At 44.5% G+C, this 22,580-nt stretch overlaps 1 protein-coding gene across 1 annotated transcript in view; it reads left to right on the forward strand.

Moving 5' to 3' along the window:
* Positions 1-22,580, forward strand: part of LOC124794954 (bestrophin-4) — a 574,436-nt gene that overhangs the window by 290,317 nt on the left and 261,539 nt on the right. Inside the window, exon 3 of the mRNA XM_047258669.1 lies at positions 7,698-7,869. Within this exon, the coding sequence (XP_047114625.1) occupies positions 7,698-7,869 (172 nt within the window). The remainder of the gene's footprint in view (positions 1-7,697; positions 7,870-22,580) is intronic.

Raw genomic sequence — 22,580 nt, forward strand, 5'->3', positions numbered from 1 at the left:
GCGAAGAGGCGGTTGAAACCCTGCATTCTTGTTTCTAACGAGGTTTCTTGAAATGTCTCTCCGGTTATCCGGATTTAGGTTGTCATGCGCTTTTCTTGTGCTTCCTTGTCTTTGCACATTTGAGTTAAAATGGTGCTATTACGACACATTAAGGTAACAAAACTCGGTTCCAGAATGAACCTTTCATCAGCAGTGGTGCACTATTATAAAACTTCCTGGCAAATTTTACTGCGTGCCAGAGCGAGACTCGAACCCGGAGCTTTTGCTTTTGCGGAAAGTGTTCTTACCGACTGAGCTATCCAAGCACATCTCACGAGCCGCCCACCGTATCTCTGCCCTACATTCCGAACGTCACACTTGTTCGGCATACCAAGTAGGACTAACACTTTTGGAAGAAAGGATATACTGCGGAGAAGTGACTTAGCCGCAGGTTAGGGGAATGGATCTTTCGCTTTCCAAGGGAATTTGCGCTGTTATATTTCCTGGCAGATTTAAACAATGCAATTTCTTCTCTCCCAGGAGTGCTAGTCCCACAAGATGTGCTGGAGAACTCTGTGAAGTTCGGGCGATAGGAAATGAGGTACTGTCGGTGGGCAGGTCCTGAGTTGTACCTGAATAGTTACGTCGGTAAGAGCATTCTCCTAAAAAGCCAAGATACCGGTTTCGAGTCCCGGTCCGGCACAAAATTTTAATCTGCTAGGAGTTTCGAAAACATTTATTGTTTGCAGAAATTGTCCTGCAAGTAACTTTACCAGCTTAATGTTCTAGTCTGGTTTGTAATTTGTATCTTCCCTATTTGCAAAATTCTTATGAAAAGTTAACATTTCAGAGCAGTGAGCTCTTTTTCTGAGTGAGTTATAAGAAGATGGAATAAATTTCTTCTCTCTGTTGTGTGTGCAGCGAAAGTCTTTGTTTTACAGTTCTGTCAAATATCTGTTAAATATGTAAAATACGAGTATATTCTAACATTGATTGCTTCATAAGAAAATGAAGTGTAGCCTTACCGAATTATATTTTCTGCAGCTAAGAACAATATACAGCCTAGAAAAGTTGGTCAACTCATTACGGGTGCGCTCTACAGGCAATTACTATCTGGCGATTACGTTTCTCAGATTCTACTTCAAACACGTAACATACGATATATGATAATGGAACATTATAGGAGATATCATTTGAGAACGACTAAAAGCTGTAACTTCGTTTAGAAGCACAAATAGTATGCTTGATTTAAAACAGGCGTCATCCACGTTACGTTTGAAAGCAAGAACATGGTTTCTCTCTGTCTCGCATATCGATGATAAGTTTGTAGGACAGCGTGTTTTATCTGAGTGGGTCTAGGACAAATATTTTACGCTCGAGTGAAAGTCTTACAACTTGTCTCCGAGAACGTACCTATTTACCTCTTTTCGATGCCATGCTCTGTGGGTGTTTGTAGCGTAAGTTAGATTTGCAACATAAAGCGCTACAATAAATGGAGTCGCGTCGTAAGTTGGAGTAAGACTCTCGCAGCCAGTTGCATACAATTACGAGTGACTTGCGTAATAGCAACGATAGTTACCCACGTGGATGTTTACTTCTCTCTCCCTTTCATTTTTGTACCAACAATCTTCTGACTGGATTGATTCGACCCGCCACTAATTCCTCTCCTGTGCCAACTTATTGATCTGAGAGTAGCAGTTGTTCCCTTCGTCCTTAATTATTATTGGGTGTATTCCAATCTCTGTCACTGTCTTCTAGACTCCCGTTAGTACCGTGAAGTCGTTTCCTGATCTCTTTAACACAAGTGCTATTACCCTACCCGTACTTCTTGTCATCGTTTTCCACATGTTCCTTTCTTCGCCGATTCCGCAAAGACCTCCTTCAATCTGTATCTTATCAGTATATTTACTTGTAAACATCCCTGTGTATCACCACATCTCAAACATTCCGATTCTATTCTTCTCCAGTTTTCCCACAGTCCATGATTCACTACCGTGCAATGCTGTGCTACAAACACATATTCTCAGAAATTGTTTCCTCAAATTAAGGCCGATGTTTGATATTAGCAGTCTTCCTTCGGTCAGGAATGCTCTCTTTGTGTGTGCTAGTTTGCTTTTTGTGTCGTCTTTGCTTCTTTTGTTGTGTTACCGTTCTTCCAAAGTAGCAAAATTCCTTTGTCTACTTTAATTATTTGTAGTTCGTTTCTATCTCTTGAATTTGCCCATTTTAGATAGTTCCCCTTGTACTGCATTGTTAAAATGGTTCAAGTAGCTCTGAGCACTATGGGACTTAACTTCTGAGGTCATCAGTCCCTAGAATTTAGACCTACACACATCCATGCCCGAGGCAGGATTCGAACCTGCGACCGTATCAGTCGCGCAGTTCCAGACTGTAGCGCCTAGAACCGCTCGGTCACTGCGGCCGGCTATTGCGTTTTTACTGGCTCCACGTCTCACACATATTAACAACTTGGCACACGTAATCAGTGTGATTGTTGTTAAAACTGTTCAAATATTAATACTGAATTAAAAAGTGGCGGCCTTCTTGCAAGAACACAATAATTGGAACACTGCTTAAAATTCCAATATGATATCTTCAAACATGCTGAAAGAAATTGTTTCTGTAATAGATTTTGGCGAGCAGTTAAAAATGTGATAATCGTCTTGCATCAGGGATTCACGATGCTAAACCTCTAAGGTAAATTAACCGCGCTCGTTCTTCCAGTATGCTTATAGAGTCAACTATTTGCCGATCGTCCAGTTTCATATTGCGTATTTTCTCAGTATTCTCGTCTGATTTTGTTGTTTTCAAATGTCCGTTAGATGGATTATCTTAAAGAAAACTACGGGCTTATACGAATGCAGCCGCTAGTCTCTTAACTGTAGAAAATTAAAGGAATCCGAATAAATATTCAGCAACTTTCAGTGGATCATAAATCAACCAAGTAGACGGATTTTTCGACGGACTAATAATTCAGTTTACTCCTTTCTAATGAAATAATTCTACTAGTTAAATAAAATGTGAAAAAACATTGTTCTGATGATAAATTAGAGACTGATTTATGTGTAATATTTCTAATAATAATAATTAAAAATAATAACAACAATACGTATGTTTTTGGATGGGATCCGCCTTTGGCAAAACACAATTTTGTTTTCTGTCCCAAACATGTTCCACTGCAGTTGCAGCATCATTAGTGGATTTTTTATTTTATGGCTTTTTACCACATGGTGTGGTTTTCCTGTTTTTACAGTGCCTGTTTTCTTTTACAGTTTGTCGTGTTTTCTTTTTTCCTCGTCTTCTTCACTGAGGAGTTCTGTGTATTGAGGTGTCATTGTCACACTGTTTACCAGCTGCGTATTCAGCTGTCACTGTCTCTGTTTCACTGTTTACCAGCTGTTGAACAGTGAAACAGTCACAGTGACAGCTCAATACACAGAGCTCCACAGCGAAGATGAGGAAAAAAAACCATGACAAACTGTAAAAAAGACACTGTAAAAACATAATACACACTGTAAAAACAGGAGAACCACACCATGTGGTAAAGAGCCATAAAATAAAAAATCCACTGATGATGCTGCAACTGCAGTGAAACATGTTTCGGATAGAAAACAAAATTGTGTTTTGCTAAAGGCGGATCCCATCCAAAAACATGTGTATTGTTAAAACAAACACAGTCAAAAGAACTTCAACATAATAATAATAATAATTATTATTATTATTATTATTACTATTATTTCGTGTGGCTCAACGGTCTCGCGCAAGTCTTTCAATTTGTCGCTCCTTCGGCCGCTTTCGTGGCCTTAACCTACCTCAGTTATCCATCCGGGGAAAGTGGACCTACAGTTTGACGTGGAACCAGAACCACGTGTCGTTCCTGGCGAATCCTCACATGGTTGAGAGGTAAAGGCCAGGCAAAGGCAGGCTAAAGAAATCCGTGGACCGACCGGTATTCGATCCCGCGACATTTCTGTTTCCAGGCACACAGTTTACGTCAGGCGACAAGACGTGACTCATTTGCGTTGTTGCACATATACCAATGTAAAAAAGGTCGTAGATATCAGCCCTCGTCACAGTGTATTGTCGACAAATTTTGTCGTTCCATCTTAGTGGATTCTGTGCGTAGGCATTCATGGTTTGCAAAGTTGGAGTAGAAGATAAGAACCGTAGAACATATTATCGAAGAAGTGCGGTGTTAGGGATAAGGAGACTGGCATTGTCCAGAAATGCGTGATATCTGACGCCAAGATCACTTGTTGTGAAACAGTTTATTTCATGACCAGTTTCGACAGTAACTAGCTCTGTCTCGTCAACTTACTAAGAACATGCTTCGATTATAATAATGCAGCTCCACCTTAGTTTCTCGAATATATAAAACATGCTAAATAACATAGCCATAACACAATAAGGAATACAGGAGCAAAAATATGTACACTAGTAAAGATTACCTATTACCTGGGTTTGTTCGTATGCTCCTTATTGGAGCTATAGATATTTTATTTAGCATGTTTTATATATTTGACGAATTAGTGTGGAGCTGTATTCTTATAATCAGAGCATGTTCTCAGTATGTCGACGATACTGGTATGAAGTTATATTTCTGGGAGATCTAAAATCTGAGGAGGACAGCTAGTTACTGTCGAAACTTGTCATGAAATAAATTGTTTCACAGCAAGTGATCTTCTCTTCCAATATTATATATTACAACATTGGATTCCCGCTACAGTATATGTACATTATATAGACAGAAGGAAGAGGGCTCAAACAAGTTGAAAATTTGAATGGTATATACACTAAAGAGCTAAAGAAACTGGTACACCTGCCTAATGTCGTGTAGGTCCCTCGCGAGCACGCAGAAGTGTTTTAACACGACGTAGCATGGACTCGACTAATGTCTGAAGTAGTGCTGGAGGGAACTGACACCATGAATCCTGCGAGGATCTTTTCTGAACAGCATGTTGCAAGGAATCCCAGATATGCTCAATAATGATCATGTATGGAGAGCTTGGTGGCCAGCGGAAGTGTTTAAACTCACAAGATTGTTCCTGGAGCCACTCTGTAGCAATTTTGAACGTGTGGGGTATCGCATTGTCCTGCTAGAATTGCCCAAGTCCGCCGGAATGCACAATGGGCATGAATGGATGCAGGTGATCAGACAAGATTCTTACGCACGTGTCACCTGTCAGAGTTGTATCTAGACGTTTCAGGGGTCTCATATCAGTCCAACTGCATACACTCCACACCATTACACGGCCTTCACTATCTTCAACAGTCCCCTGCTGACATTCAGTACCCATGGATTCATGACATTGCCGCCATACCTGTACACGTCCATCTGCGCGATACAATTTGAAACTAGACTCGTCCAACCAGGCAGCATGTATCCAGTCACCAGCAATCCAATGTCGCTGTTGACAAGCGTAAAGCTTTGTGTCGTGTAGTCATCAAGGTTGCACGAATGGGCCTTAGGCTCCGAAAGGTCATATTGATGATGTTTCATTGAATGGTTCGCTCGCTGACACTTGTTGATGGCCCAACATCGAAATCTTCAGCAACATGCTGAAGTGTTGCACTTTTGTCAAGCTGAACGATTCTCTCCGGTCGTCGTTGGTCCCGTTCTTGCGGGATCTTTTTCCTAATATTCACGGTACACTCGTGAAATGGTCGTACGGGAAAATCCCCGCTTCATCGCTACCTCGGAGATGCTGTGTCCCATCGCTCGTGCGCTGACTTTAACACCACGTTCAAACCCTCTTAAATCTTGATAACCTGCCATTGTAGCAGCAGTAACCGTTGTCTTATTTTGTTTTCTACATCTGCATCTACATGATTACTCTCCAGTTCACATTTATGTGCTTGGCAGAGGGTTCATCGAACCACAATCATACTATCTCTCTACCATTCCACTCCCGAACAGCGCGCGGCAAAAACGAACACCTAAACCTTTCTGTTCGAGCTCTGATTTCTCTTATTTTATTTTGATGATCATTCCTACCTATGTAGGTTGGGCTCAACAAAACATTTTCGCATTCGGAAGTTGGTGACTGAAATTTCGTAAATAGAACTCGCCGCGACGAAAAACGTCTTTGCTTTAATGACTTCCATCCCAACTCGCGTATCATATCTGTCACACTCTCTCCCCTATTACGTGATAATACAAAACGAGCTGCCCTTTTTCGCACCCTTTCGATATCCTCCGTCAATCCCACCTGGTAAGGATCCCACACCGCGCAGCAATATTCTAACAGAGGACGAACGAGTGTAGTGTAAGCTGTCTCTTTAGTGGACTTGTTGCATCTTCTAAGTGTCCTGCCAATGAAACGCAACCTTTGGCTCGCCTTCCCCACAAAATTATCTATGTGGCCTTTCCAACTGAAGTCGTTCGTAATTTTAACACCCAGGTACTTAGTTGAATTTACAGCCTTGAGAATTGTACTATTTATCGAGTAATCGAATTCTAACAGATTTCTTTTGGAACTCATGTGGATCACCTCACACTTTTCGTTACTTAGCGTCAACTGCCACCTGCCACACCATACAGCAATCTTTTCTAAATCGCTTTGCAACTGATACTGGTCTTCGGATGACCTTACTAGACGGTAAATTACAGCATCATCTGCGAACAACCTAAGAGAACTGCTCAGATTGTCACCCAAGTCATTTACATAGATCAGGAACAGCAGAGGTCCCAGGACGCTTCCCTGCGGAACACCTGATATCTCTTCAGTTTTACTCGATGATTTGCCGTCTATTACTACGAACTGCGACCTTCCTGACAGGAAATCACGAATCCAGTCGCACAACTGAGACGATACCCCATAGGCCCGCAGCTTGATTAGAAGTCGCTTGTGAGGAACGGTGTCAAAAGCTTTCCGGAAATCTAGAAATACGGAATCAACTTGAGATCCCCTGTCGATAGCGGCCATTACTTCGTGCGAATAAAGAGCTAGCTGAGTAGCACAAGAACGATGTTTTCTGAAACCATGCTGATTGCGTTCCCTTCGAGGTGATTCATAATGTTTGAATACAGTTTATGCTCCAAACCCCGACTGCAAACCGACGTCAAAGATACAGGTCTGTAGTTCGATGGATTACTCCTACTACCCTTCTTAAACACTGGTATAACCTGCGCAACTTTTCAATCTGTAGGTACAGATCTATCGGTGAGCGAGCGGTTGTATATGATTGCTGAGTAGGGAGCTATTGTACCAGCGTAATCTGAAAGGAACCTAATCGGTATACAATCTGGACGTGAAGACTTGCCCGTATCAAGCGATTTGAGTTGCTTCGCAACCACTAAGGTATCTACTTCTAAGAAACTCATGCTAGCAGCTGTTCGTGTTTCAAATTCTGGAATGTTCGTCTTCCCTGGTGAAGGAATTTCGGAAAACTGCGTTCAATAACTCCGCTTTAGCGGCACAGTCGTCGGTAACAGTACCATCGGCACTGCGCAGCGAAGGTATTGACTGCGTCTTGCCGCTTGTGTAGGTGTTATCGACCGCAGCGCCGTATTCTGCCTGTTTACAAATCACTGTATTTGATTACGCATGCCAGTACCAGTTTCTAAGCAAACACTAACTGCATAGTACCCCTAAGTCGTCGTTGCCCTGAGCATTAGCCATGCCGAAATAAAACTGGGCACTGTGGAGAATATTTCGTTGTGTTGCTGGTTATGGATGTTCCGTTCCGGCGCTGATATGGTTGTTTTGTATGTGCAGGACGTTCGAGAAGGTGCGGAACTACTTCGCGCAGCAAAGCGAGAGCATTCCGATGTCGTTCGTGCTCGGCTTCTACGTGAGCATGATCGTGAAGCGCTGGTGGGAGCAGTACCGCCTCCTGCCATGGCCAGACTCCCTGGCGCTCTTCGTCAGCGCCGCCATCCCCGGCGTCGTAAGTACCATCTGTCCCAGCTGCAAGTGCCTTCCGCTGCAGGCGGCATTAGTGTTGTGCCGCGAGCGGTGTAGACAGAGCATCACGCCTCCGGCAGTAGACATGAGAGCGGCAGGGTAGCCTTGCTTGTCGTCCGCCGCGCGCGCTGTTAAACGTAGAACACCGGTTGAGTCAAGGTGGCCCCATTTCACATGGCTATATCTCATGGGCATATCTGTATGCATGCGACAACATGCGTACCTAATATGTTCCTAAACGCCGGGCATAAAAACGGGATTTTCCAGTACTCAAATAATCGGGTTCTGTCGGTGATTGATAGGTAGGGTCAAATGTTTTTGGATAGCCCATGAGCTAGGGACTATTTGTATACCCAGCAGAAGAATCGTCTTAGTGCCACTATTATTGATATATTTACTAAGATGGTATCTGTTATTTCGGACATGTCCGAAAGAACACATACCATCTTAGTAAATATATAGTTAAGGCTCACCGTCCACTTGACCATCTTCTTCTGTGCGAATGCACAAACAGTGCCCGGGAAACGGTAACGCGCCGCGAGTAATGAGTATAATGGGCGGGGGCACTACGAATGTAGTGCGGGACAATACGTTGAGAATGTGGGTTTCGCGGGAGGCGTGCCAGAGATAAATCCCTGCAGTCGCGCTATCCTCTGTGTCCTCGGTGGCTCAGATGGATGCCGGCACGGTAGCTCAGCGTGTTCGGTCAGAGGGTTAGCTGCCCTCTGTAATAAAAAAAACTGAGCTAATCGATCAACGAAGAACTTAAACGGGCGTCTTACGACGTCCGCCCCGAGCAGATGAAACGAACGAAAGCAAACAAAATGATATTAAAAAAAAAGAAAGAAAGAAAGAAAATGGATAGAGCGTCTGCCGTGTAAGCAGGAGATCCCGGGTTCGAGTCCCGGTCGGCGTACACATTTTCATCTGTCCCCGTTGACGTATGTCAACGCCTGTAAGCAGCTAAGGGTGTTCATTTCATTGTAATTCCACTATTATTGAATTTATGATGGAGAAGGGGGTACAGAAACGAAAATTAGTACATCTGGAATGGATTGCAGGCGTCGCATTTTAATTGAACTTAACTGCACACCGTCCACAGTAAGACATTGCAAGGTAACTTCTTTCCGATTTGGCATAGATGCATTTAAAAAGAAAATAGCCTTCTAGAAGAACGAATTCTGACAAAGACAGTCCATAAGCTCACTGCCCTTAAAGAAAGCGCGAGGTGTGAAGAATTCATTGTGGCCTTGCAAGAATTACGACGATAGTTTTATAAAGGTTTTGAGGACACTGTCAAGCTTACATCTGTTTTCGAGACCGTTTGCCATTTCAGTCGAAAGCGCCCCTATACATGCGCAAATGTAACTGATTGACCTGCAAGTTAATTCTAGTTTTAATTACAAATCTTTCCAAGTTAAAACTGTCCAGAACGTCTGCAGTGCTTTTCCCACGTGGATTCTTCAAGTCTCCATAATGAGGCTACAAACGTGCTAGAATACATTGATCGACATATTTGTGTGAAAGTGCTTTTCCGGATATGTAACTAAATAAGTGACAGTTACATGGCACCTAGAGAGCGAAACTCTCTGAAATTCTCTGCGTTTGTCCGTATGCCGACTGGTTGTGCCAGATAAAAATTATGTCTTAATAATTAATTTTATACTGAATAATTAATAATTAATTAATACTGCAAACTTGTTTTGTTTGTTATCTATGTTATTGAGAAATGTGAAAATAAAACCAGATCGTATGCAGTACGACTGTACTGCCATTTAAATGCGGCACGTTCGCTGTTTTCCTCTCTTCCCCCTCCTCTCGCTCAGACAGCGCGGTGTGGCAGTGGGGGAAATGTGAAGTGAGGCTGAGCGCTTTGGCACTCTGGCCCGGGCATGGCCCGTGCGCCGAAATCTTGGCCACCCCTTCTTTAGAGCCTTAGGATTTGGGACGAGCTGTAAACTATAGTCCGATTAAAATAACTTGATGATTGACACTTAACGCGTTGTAGCTGGTTTCCATCAATCAAAGCGCTAAACGTCACACCAAAACCACTTCCTGTTGCCAAACAGCCATAACAATTAGTCAGTTCACTTCTAACTCCTTGTCCACCGTTTTCCTTGATGTGTTTGGTTCCCGAATTCTGGGTCTGACCCTTGTGTTTAATATCTCATCACATATGATAACCACACGATAAAACACACACACACACACACACACACACACACACACACACACACACACACACACACCGATCCTAAGAAATACACAGCACTAATTAAGCAGTACTGGATCCATCTGCACGAGACGCGATTCAGCACCTCACGTTCAGTTATTGTAATCAAAGAGGTCGGCTTACACGACACTGCTTGAAGCCTAAATTTTGAAGACTGCAATCAGTCCTTACAACTGCGTCACCAGAGTCATAAATACAACAATCTTCTCTAGAGAAATGACATTACTTAATGCTCAGTGTATAAACCTGACGTGGAGGGAGGTCGTAAGTTCGAATCTCGTCAAATGCAGTGAATTTTTTTATTTTTCTAAATCTAATCAAAAGACTTTTGTCATCATTTTTACCTAATTAATCGGTTTAAATGTAATTTTTTATTTCTTATACTTTGCCGTGTCATTTTCATCATCGTATTGACTTTTTTCATTTGCTCTTATTTTTCTTCCTATGATCCTTTTTCCCTTTGGAATATGCTTATATCGCGTACACTCTACAACCTAGTGCCAATCAGGACTCTCCGTCAGTTGGTAACACGGTATCCCGTGTAACCAGTGTGAGGATATTTCAGGTAACCAATGGCAGCGAGAAATTACAGTTTGCTTTTAGCGCTGAAACTGAAATTTTGCTGCGGAAAATGGCTACGCAGAGAAACATATTACGAAACTTGTTGGCGTTTTAGAGGATAAAGTGCACATCACGAAGCTGTGGTTAGCCTAGGAGACGAGTTTAAATTCAGGGACACAAAACGCGTCGTCTGCCGCAGTTCAGTCACTGGTCACTTAAAATCAGCAGCCGACAGAGCATCTCCCATTTCCGTCATACATTACTGGCCAAAAAAATTGCTACACCACGAAGATGACGTGCTACAGACGCGATATTTAACCGACAGGAAGAAGATGCTGTGATATGCAAATGATTAGCTCTTCAGAGCATTCACACAAGGTTGGCGCCGGTGGCGACACCTACAACGCGCTGACTTGAGGAAAGTTACCAACAGATTTATCATTCATAAACCGCAGTTGACCGGCGTTCCCTGGTGAAACGTTGTTGTGATGCCTCGTGTAAGGAGGAGAAATGCGTATCATCACGTTTCCGACTTTCATAAAGGTTGGACTGCAGCCTACGCGTTTGCGGTTTTTCGTATCGCGACATTGCTACTCGCGTTGGTCGAGACCCAATGACTGTTAGCAGAATATGGTATCGTTGGGTTCAGGACGGTAATACGGAACGCCGTGCTGGATCCCAACGGCCTCGTATCACTAGCAGTCGAGATGACAGGCATCTTATCCGCAATAGCTGTAACGGATCATGCAGTCACGTCTTGATCCCTGAGTCAACAGATGGGGACGTTTGCAAGACAACAACCATCTGCACGAACAGTTCGACGACGTTTACAGCAGCATGGACTACCAGCTCGGAGACCATGGCTGCTGTTACCCTTGACGCTGCATCACAGACAGGAGTGCCTGCGATGGTGTACTCAACGACGAACCTGGATGCACGAATGGCAAAACGTCATTTTTTCGGATGAATCCAGGTTCTGTTTACAGCATCATGATGGTCGCATCCGTGTTTGGCGGCATCGCGGTGAACGCACATTGGAAGCGTGTATTCGTCATCGCCATACTGGCGTATCACCCGGCGTGATGGTATGGGGTGCCACTGGTTACACGTCTCGGTCACCTCTTGTTCGCGTCCACGGCACATCGAACAGTGGACGTTACATTTCAGATGTGTTACGACCCGTGGCTCTACCCTTAATTCGATCGCTGCGAAACCCTAGTTTTCAGCAGGATAATGCACGACTGCATGTTGCAGGTCCTGTACGGGCCTTTCTGGATACAGAAAATGTTCGACTGCTGCCCTGGTCAGCACATTCTCCAGATCTCTCACCAATTGAAAACGTCTGGCCAATGGTGGCCGAGCAACTGACTCGTCACAATACGCCAGTCACTACTCTTGATGAACTGTGGTATCGTGTTGAAGCTGCATGGGCAGCTGTACCTGTGCACGCCATCCAAGCTCTGTTTGACTCAATGCCCAGGCGTATTAAATGGGTTCAAATGGCTCTGAGCACTATGCGACTTAACTTCTGAGGTCATCAGTTGCCTAGAACATAGAACTAATTAAACCTAAATAACCTAAGGACATCACACACATCCATGCCCGAGGCAGGATTCGAACCTGCGACCGTAGCGGTCGCTCGGCTCCAGACTGTAGCGCCTACAACCGCACGGCCACTCCCGCCGGCCAGGCGTATCAAAGCCGTTATTACGGCCAGAGGTGGTTATTCCGGGTGCTGATTTCTCAGGACCTATGCACCCAAATTGCGTGAAAATGTAATCACATGTCAGTTCTAGTATAATATATTTGTCCAATGACTACCCGTTTATCATCTGCATTTCTTCTTGGTATAGCATTTTTAATGGCCAGTAGTGTACCTCGCGGCGGCTGCTTCCAGCACTGATCCACGTTACACATTTAACAACGTTTATGAAGCGATACGCCTTGTTTGTCTGTCGCCTGTAACCGAGCGGTAGCCGGTAGCGGATGTGGCAGCACTGAAACACAAGTGACAGACTATCAAGTAATTTTAATCGGACTACAGTCTGATTTATCTAACAATACTTTTTGGCCTGGGAACAAAGACAGACAGAGACCGTGCCAAAGTTTGGCGGTAGGTGACTGGTTGTACGGTGAGACCACACTGGTGAAAGGCCTGCCGTCGTGAATGGGACCGCAGCCGGAAAGAACTTTGGACTCCAGAGGTTGTCTGCTGGCTTATTCCCGCGGGCCTTGAAGCCACGGAGGGGCGACCTTGCGAAAGAGGTTGGTGCAGGTCACGCCGAACCGTGGTACAGAGTCCATTCACATCACTGTGACGACTGCCTAAGTTCGACATCAGCGTAGATAACAATTCAGACAGCGGGTGGCAGCACTAGCAGTGTAGGGTATATAACACTTGTATGTATGTGTGTCTGAGGGGGTGGGTCGGGGTGGAGGGGGAGCGGGGGGGGGGGGGATGATGCAGAATACAGTGCAGTTGTCGTCGTAATGCGGAAACGGAGTGATTTATCTGACGTCCAGAAGGGTATGATCATAGGCTTTCAGTCCAAGTGGGGAATCATTTTCGTAACGACCAAGTTTTTAAACTGTTTGCGTGCCGCCTTGTTTAAACTATACCAGGCATGACAAAATGGCACTATCCAAAACTGGCGTCGAGATAACTGCGGGCCGTAGATGACAGGGGGGAACGACGGCTGCGGATACGTGTACTGGCAAATAGACGTGCAACTGTCGAGCGGCTGACAGCCCAGATGAATCAAGGGGCAACCAACAGTGTCTCTTGAACGACCGTTCAGCGAATTTTGCTGCGTGTGTGCCCTCCACAGCAGGCTCTGAATTTGTACGCCTATACCGCGTATGTTTACTCAGTGGTGAGGGGTAGCCTTTTCAGACCACAGATGGCCATTGGCGTGCTCGGCGTGAAACTTGTGAAAGCAAACACCCTGCAACAATTGTCGGGAGGGTCCTGGTCGGAGGAAGGACCGTTGTGGTTTGGCGAATGTTTTCGTGGCATTCCCTGGGTGATGTCGTCATTCTGGTAGGCAGAGTGGATCAACACAAGTATGCATCTCTCCATGGGGACCATGTCCACCTCTACATGCAGGTTGTTCTTCCTCAGCACGATATCATATACGCATCGTGTCAGACAGCTCACAGTGTACTAGGTTGGTTCGAGAAGCACCGGAAGGCGTCTACTGTACTCACATGACCACCAAACTTCCCGAATTTAAACCCAACTGAGAATCTGTGAGACCACCTCGATCGGGATGATCGCGCCATGGAACCTCAACCGAGAAACATAGCGGATCTGTCCCCGGCACTGGAGTCAGCATGCTTCCAAATCACTGTCGGTACCTTCCAGAACCTTATTAACAGTTTTCCTGTACCTTTTTCACCGAACCGCGCTGCAAAAGGTGGTTATTTCGGCCTTAGACAGGTGGTCACGTCAATGTGATTGGACAGTGTAGATCGCCCATCCAAATATTCCAGACGTGCACAGCGGCCACGTCTCACTACGAGCATAGGAAACAGACAAGGACAGCGAATAATTTCAGATTTATAGTTGACATTCGGAAACAAAAGAAAAATTCGGAGTAGGAATTAAAATCCATGGAGAAGAAATAAAAACTTTGAGGTTCGCCGATGACATTGTAACTCTGTCAGAGACAGCAAGGACCTGGAAGAGCAGTTGAACGGAATGGACAATGTCTTGAAAGAAGGATATAAGATGAACATCAACAAAAGCAAAACGAGGATAATGGAATGTAGTCGAATTAAATCGGGTGATGCTGGGGGAATTAGATGGAAAGTGAGAGGCTAAAAAAAGTAAATGAGTTTTGCTATTTGGGGAGCAAAATAACTGATGATGGTCGAAGTAAAGAGGATATAAAATGTAGACTGGCAATGGCAAGGAAAGCATTTCTCAAGAAGAGAAATTTATTAACATCGATTATAGATTTAGACGTCAGGAAGTCGTTTCTGAAAGTATTTGTATGGAGTGTAGCCATGTACGGAAGTGAAACGTGGACGATAAATAGTTTAGACAAGAAGAGAATAGAAGCTTTCGAAATGTGTCGGTACAGAAGAATGCTGAAGATTAGATGGGTAGATCACGTAACTAATGAGGAGCTATTGAATAGGATTGGGGAGAAGAGAAGTTTGTGGTAGAATTTGACTAGAAGAAGGGATGGGTTGGTAGGACATATTCTGAGGCATCAAGGGATCACCAATTTAGTATTGGAGGGCAGCGTGGTGGGTAAAAATCGTAGAGGGAGACCAAGAGATGAATACACTAAACAGATTCAGAAGGATGTAGGTTGCAGTAGGTACTGGGAGATGAAGAAGCTTGCACAACTTATAGTAGCATGGAGAGCTGCATCAAACCAGTCTCTGGACTGAAGACCACAACAACAAACAATTGACATTCCTGGCTCTGTGAGACATTTTATTCGCTCCCAAGCCTCAGATAGTAATTTAGTATGTAAATTTTAGCTGATGTAAGAAGTGTTTATTAAATTTTTTAAATATTTATGTTCTCACTTGATTAACATTTAATACAGTGATCCTCAGTAGTAAGACGTCATACAAAATTGAGATCATTTTCATTAACTCTATTCTTTAATAGCTTTAATACTGTATAACGCAAACGAAGCGCCTTCTGCGCTCCAATAGTGTAAACCGAGCGAAGTGTTTCGGGCTGACTATAGTAGTAACAGTCCTGGACGGCGTCGAGTGGGCGCGCGCAGTTAGAGGGGCTAGTTGCAACGGTGGTAGGCGGGAGGACGCACATTTAGCCACTTACCTGCGCGTCGTCTACGTAAATATTTAAATGTATCGCTTCTCTGAGAGCAATGCAGAGTAGAATGTGTAAATAGGTAGTTTAAATTGTTTTGAGTGTTTTACGTAAAGTCTTTCGAACAAGCACCTTCTGCCAGGCACTTAAGTGTGATTTGCAGAATATCCATTTGGATGTAGATTTATTAAATGTTAGCAGTACATGGATTTGTCTAGTATGTCTTTTCATTTAACAAAATCCGTTGTCGTCCTACTTCGGAAATTGATCTCTTCACCCAGTAAAATTCAGAGATTTAGCCCACTCGCAAGTAAGTTTCTTAAGGCCTCACATCAAGAAACAGAAACCAATGAACTGAATACTTTTTCCTGGCAAGGACATCTGTATAAGACGCAATGTGGGTGAAAGTACAAATCTGGACAGGCGTGTGCAATGTGCAGTAATACAGAGAAAGGAATACGCAGGACGCTAGTCGCAACGAACATTGACTCTTGTGTCCAACCGATATAAAAATTAATTGATCAGTTTCGAAACAGTTGACGCTCCCCCCTGTCTCCGTATTATTCCACCGATAAAACAGGAAGATGAAAGGAATCTTATGGCTTACGTCCCATCGATGACAAGGTCTTTACATATCCAATACCAATTCAGATCTGACAACGACGGGAAATACGTTAGGTCGGGTCCTCTACCAAAGGGACGCTATGCATTCCTATCATATTTCCTCTCCCCTAACTTGATTTCTGTTTCCAAATGTCTCCTTGGTTTCTTTACTGTCTGCTCAGTGTACAGGTTGAAGACCACCGGGGAGAGGCTACAACCCGGTCTCACTCCCTTTTCAATCACTGCATCCCTTTTACCTGATTCGACTCTTTTAACCACATTCTGGTTTTTGCCAAATCTTTAAATAACCTCTCCCTCCCTGTATTTTACGGCGTTACCTGAAGAATTTCACCTTATGTATTCCATTTAATAATGTCAAAAGCCGGCCGGAGTGGCCGTGCGGTTCTAGGCGCTACAGTCTGGAGCCGAGCGACCGTTACGGTCGCAGCTCGAATCCTGCCTCGGGCATGGATGTGTGTGATGTCCTTAGGTTAGTTAGATTGAATTAGTTCTAAGTTCAAGGCGACTGGTGACATCAGAAGTTAAGTCGCATAGAGCTCAGAGCCATTTGAACCATTTTGTCAAAAGCTTTGTCTAAATTTACAAGTGTTATAAATGTGAGTTTGCATATCTCAACATATCTTTTAAGACAAGCCGTATATTCAGTACTGCTGCGGGTGTTCCTACAGTTCTCCAGAAGGCAAACTGATGTTCCCCAAGGTCGGCTTCTACTAGCTTTTCCCTTCTTCTGGAAATAACCATATCATAAAATTGATGTTTTGGAAATATTCACACCTCTCAGCACCTGCAACATTTTAAGCCTGATGATATTTCACCGTTCTCAAATATCTTGCTCGCCTTGTGGAATAGTTCTGTCATGGCTGGCCCACCAACCAGTGAGTCTAAGTAGCGCACAACCAGTGTTTTGTGTCTTACAATAAGGGTTGATTCTTCGAATAACATCGCTGTGGTTTGTCATTCGGCGGGTAGCTTCCAGTGGTGACACACTTTTCCTCGTAAATTGGTAATATGCACTGGTTGCTGTCTCCTGCCCCTTAATTCCTACCTTCAACGTGCCACAGAGGCCCAGAATTTTAATAATTGTAATAAAATGTATAAAAATATTTTAATATAAACAATAATAATTTGTTCAGGTCGTAGCTTACTACGTCGCTTAACTGTAACTTCTTAGAAACTGCAGTTGAGAGAAATACAGCATTTGAAAGGAATTCGTCCAAAAATAAGTAAAAGAAGTAAGTGGCTCATGGCACCGACTTAAGAAGTATAACAACTTTGGCAGTGTTAATATTTACACGATACGAAATCTGAGTGTTTCCACCATTTCCAGTATTTCACGTAGCCCTACGACTGAAAACATAACTTTACAGGTAACGGCAATATGAGCATGGATGTAAGGGGAACGTTCTTTCATTTATTCCTTTTCACCTATTTTCGGACAGTCTATCTTTCTGTCAGTCATTACTTAATGAAGGTTCTTCCTCTTTCTGTGTTCCTCACTGAATTCCTGTAGTGTGCCCATCCTCGTTGTCGACACTCGAACCATTTCTGGTTTGTTGTTGGCAGCAAGAGCTGTGAGGTCGTGAATGGTAGGCCGCACTCAAGAAATTGAGAAGTACTGTGCTTGTACCACAGTGCCTAATTTCTAGGCTTCCTTGTCATTTTCGAGGGCCTTCGTTGTTTTGCTTATTTATTCTCCGGAAGTTAAAAGTGGTTCACGTGGTTCTGAGCACTATGGGACGTAACTTCTAAGGTCATCAGTCCCCTAGAACTTAGAACTAATTAAACCTAACTAACCTAAGGACATCACACACATCCATGCGACCGTAGTGGTCGCGCGGTTCCAGACTGTAGCGCCTAGAACCGATCGGCCACCCCGGCCGGCTCTCCGGAAGTTAGCTGAGAAATTTAGAGATCGATGTATGTAAAATATAAACGTTTTTACTAAAAAGTTCTTTTCGGGTGCGGTGTTATGATATCCGCCATTGGATCAGCTGCGGAGCCTATGGCTGTTACTGTGTTAGCGGATTTTCGCAGCTATGTATAGGTACGCTAACGATTAGTTTCCTTTCTCGCTGTGTAGCACAGCATGCTGTGGTGTACGCATGTTAGTAAGAATTAGTTTCGATACACGTTGAAAAAACTGCAACCGGTCACGTTTTTATGATAATTTTGCCTTCACAAGTCAAGCTGATTTGTCCGTCTTCAGACGAGATCTAGGTTAGGGTGATACGTGACAGTTTGGTTGTGAGTTCGCAAGGCCAACGAATATGAAAGCAAAGAACTACTCTAAGTGTCTTGGACTCCGCAGAAATGTCATTACATTCCGTCTCTGCGGAACCTTCATCAACCAATGCCTGCGAGTTACGCGCGCACGGCCAAAACTAGAATCTATTCCTAGAGCCGTATTGACGAACTAAAGAGTATACACAAGACGGATGATCCAGTTTACGACGCGTCTGTGCCTCATTATACTGAATTGCACGGACAAAGCAGGTTTACCTTTACCATCAAAACACAGGTGGTTCTACATAGCGATTTCTTATGGTCCAGAGGATATTGAGAAAGAGGTTTCTGATCTTAAAAAAAAAGAGAGAGAGAGAATAAATATAAAACACGAGCTACACGCTGGACTCAATAGATGTAGTTGAAAAACAGATTATTAGAGAAGTAATGGGTGCAATATACAGCATCGGTTGTTGGAAGATCTACGAAGATTTTTCTTTGTATACCCTTATCGAAGGAATCGGAACAAGGAAACAGATATTCCCGTCTTTCTGGAGAAAGAAGTCGACAATAGCATGGATTACATTAATAAGAAAAGAACTTGAAAGAAATGTCAAGTAATCCAAAGTAATAGAAAGAAAAATTTTGAAGAATAAAATACCGGGTGATTCAAAAAGAAAAAATTGTTTATTGCAGACAAACTATAAAAGATAAAAAACATTGCGCATGTCACTGGATGGAGGAAGGTTCAAAGTTTTGACAAAGTTGCGTGGTTATTTGAAGTAACACCACAAGAGAAATCGTTTTCTGTGTTGAAATTTGCGCGAAGAAAATCCATTGTTAAAGTGCAACATGCATTCCGCCGTCGATTCAGCAAGATACCGCCTTGCACAAGGAGATTTATGACTGGGATTCAAAATTCTTAGAAGTTGGGGTGCAAAACGAAGAGCACTCGTCGCCCACGCACACACGTTTGATGAAAATGTGGAGCGTATCTGAGTTGCGTTCTTAAAGAACCCTCGGAAGTCCACTAAGACGGACAGACGAGGAACTTCAAATTCGTCAAACAATCAAACAACAGAGTGGCGTGTTCTGGAACGAGGCATGCATATGAAACCTCACTTTCACCCTGAGGTGTGGTGTTCCCTAACACCATCATCCCATAACATGTATTGGAAGAGGTGGACAAGATCCTGCAAGAATGGGACCGACGAATGAAGGGAATCGTTCAACGTGACAGAAGTGCACCTCTTCCGCAAATTGCTGCAGATTTCAGTAATAGGCCATCAACAAGTGTCAGCGTGCTAACCATTCAACGAAACATTACTGATATGGGCTTTCGGAGCGAAGGCCCACTCGTGTACCCTTGATGATTGCACGATACAAAGCTTTACGCTTCGTCTGGGCCCGTCAACACCGACGTTGGACTGTTGATGGCTAGTAACATGTTGCCTGGCCGGACAGTTCTTGTTTCAAATTGTGTCAAGCAGATGGACGTGTACATGTATGGAGACAACCTCATGAATCCATGGTCCCTGCATGTCAACAAGGGACTGTTAAAGCTGGTGGAGGCTCTGTAACTGTGTGTGTGTGTGTGTGTGTGTGTGTGTGTGTGTGAGAGTGGAGGGGGGGGGGGGGGGGGCAGTTGGAGTGATAAGGGACCCCTATTACGTCTAGATACGACTCTGACAGGCGACACGTACGTAAGCATCCTTTCTGATCACTTGCATCCAGTCATGTCCATTGTGCATTCCGTTGGACTTGGGTAATTCCAGCAAAACAGTGTGCGACACCCCATACGTCTAGGATTGCTACAGAGTGGCTCTAGGAACACAATTCTGAGTTTAAACACTTCCGCTGCCCACCTAACTCCCCACACATGAACATTAATGAGCACATACGGAAGGTCTTTCAACATGCTGTTTAGAAGAGATCTCCATCCCCTCGTACTCTTACGAATTTATGGACAACGCAGCAGGATTCACGGTGTCAATTCCCTCCAGTACTACTTCAGACATTAGTAGAGTTCATGCCACGTCTTGTTGCGGCGCTTCTGCGTGCTCGCGGGGCACTAAACGATAATAGGTAGGTTTACCAGTTTCTTTGCCTCTTCAGTGTAGAAGAAAGTAGTAAGACAACATGGGAAGATCATCTTTGGTCAGTAGGAAGATAAAAGAATAAAAATCACGAACAATTGCAAATAACGCGGGTGTGACTAAACTTCACTGAGCAGTTTATCTGATCTGTTTCTTCTACAGCTCACAAGATTATATCACACCGCCGCCTCGTGGCTGCTGTTTCCAACCGCAGACGAGTGGCGGCCGCGATGTCATACGGTCCAGGGTAGTCGAGTAAGGTGCGCATGCGCACGGAAGCACGCAGGTGTGGCGTGTCGCCGCGCTGCCGCGGAGAAAGTGGGCTCGTCCTTTCTCTTGGCAGGCGGGCGGCCGGCTGCCGGCCGGCCGGCTGTTTCGGCCGCGTGTGGCCCGTGTGCTGGAGTGCGGGACCTCGGCGCCTCGTCAGCCAGTCATCCCGGCGGGCCACGCCCACGCTGCGCGGCGCCAGCAGCCAGACGCCTGCGCAGGGCAGAGCGGAGCGGCACGTGAAGGAACGCGCTCCAGCTTGATTGCTTTCTACCCATACGGATTTCACCTCACCTCAACGTGCATGCCGTCATGTCCTCCATTTTTCGCAACACTTCACAACCACTCCAAGTTTATCAAAAACTACACTATCTGATAAAAAGAACCTGGACGCCTGTTATTGGATATCATTAGATAGGCGTAGAGATTTTGTTTGGTATGTTGCTATTCCGGTAGCGATGTGTTAGTTTATCGATTGTCATTTTTTACACTACTGGCCATTAAAATTGCTATACCACTATGACGTGCTACAGACGCGAAACTTAACCGACAGGAAGAAGATGCTGTGATATGCAAATGATTAGCTCTTCAGAGCATTCACACAAGGTCGGCGCCGGTGGCGACACCTACAACGTCCTGACATGAGGAAAGATTCCAACCGATTTCTCATACACAAATAGCAGTTGACCGGCGTTGCCTGGTGAAACGTTGTTGTGATGCCCCGTGTAAGGAGCAGAAATGCGTACCATCACGTTTGCGACTTTGATAAAGGTCGGATTGTAGCCTATCGCGATTTCGTTTATCGTATCGCGACATTGCTGCTCGCGTGGGTCGAGATCCAATGACTGTTAGCAGACTATGGAATCGGTGGGTGCAGGAGGGTAATACGGAACGCCGTGCTGGATCCCAACGGCCTCCTATAACTAGCGGTCGAGATGACAGGCATCTTATCCGCATGGCTGTAACGGATCGTGCAGCCACGTCTCGATCCCTGAGTCAACAAATGGGGACGTTTGCAAGACAACAACCATCTGCACGAACAGTTCGACGACGTTTGCAGCAGCATGGAGTATCAGCTCGGAGATCGTGGCTGCTGTTACCCTTGACGTTGCATCACAGACAGGAGCGCCTGCGATGGTGTACTCAACGACGAACCTGGGTGCACAAATGGCGAAACGTCATTTTTTCGGATGAATCCAGGTTCTGTTTATGATGGTCGCATCCGTGTTTGGCGACATCGCGGTGAACGCACATTGGAAGCGTGTATTCGTCATCGCCATACTGGCGTATCACCCGGCGTGATTGTATAGGGGGACACTGGTTACACGTCTCGGTCACCTCTTGTTCGCATCCACGGCATATCGAACAGTGGACGTTACATTTAAGATGTGTTACGACCCGTGGCTCTACCCTTCCTGCGAAACCCTACATTTCAGCAGGATAATGCACGACCACATGTTGCAGGTCCTGTAAGGGGCTTTCTGGATACAGAAAATGTTCGACTGCTGCCCTGGCCAGCACATTCTCCTGATCTCTCACCAATTGAAAACGTCTGGTCAATGGTGGCCGAGCAACTGGCTCGCCACGATACGCCAGTCACTACTCTTGATGAACTGTGGTATCGTGTCGAAGCTGCATGTACACGCTATCCAAGCTCTGTTTGAATCAATGCCCAGGCGAAACAAGGCCGTTATTACGGCCAGAGGTGGTTGTTCTGGGTACTGATTTCTCAAGATCTATGCACCCAATTTGTGTGAAAATGTAATCACATATCATTTCTAGGATAATATATTTGTCCAATGAATACTCATTTATCATCTGCATTTCTTCTTGGTGTAGCAATTTTAATGGCCAGTAGTGTAATTGTAGTTCACTGATGCTATCTGGGTTTAACT

This window comes from Schistocerca piceifrons, chromosome 4, assembly GCF_021461385.2.
Source record: "Schistocerca piceifrons isolate TAMUIC-IGC-003096 chromosome 4, iqSchPice1.1, whole genome shotgun sequence".
Lineage (NCBI taxonomy): Eukaryota > Metazoa > Arthropoda > Insecta > Orthoptera > Acrididae > Schistocerca > Schistocerca piceifrons.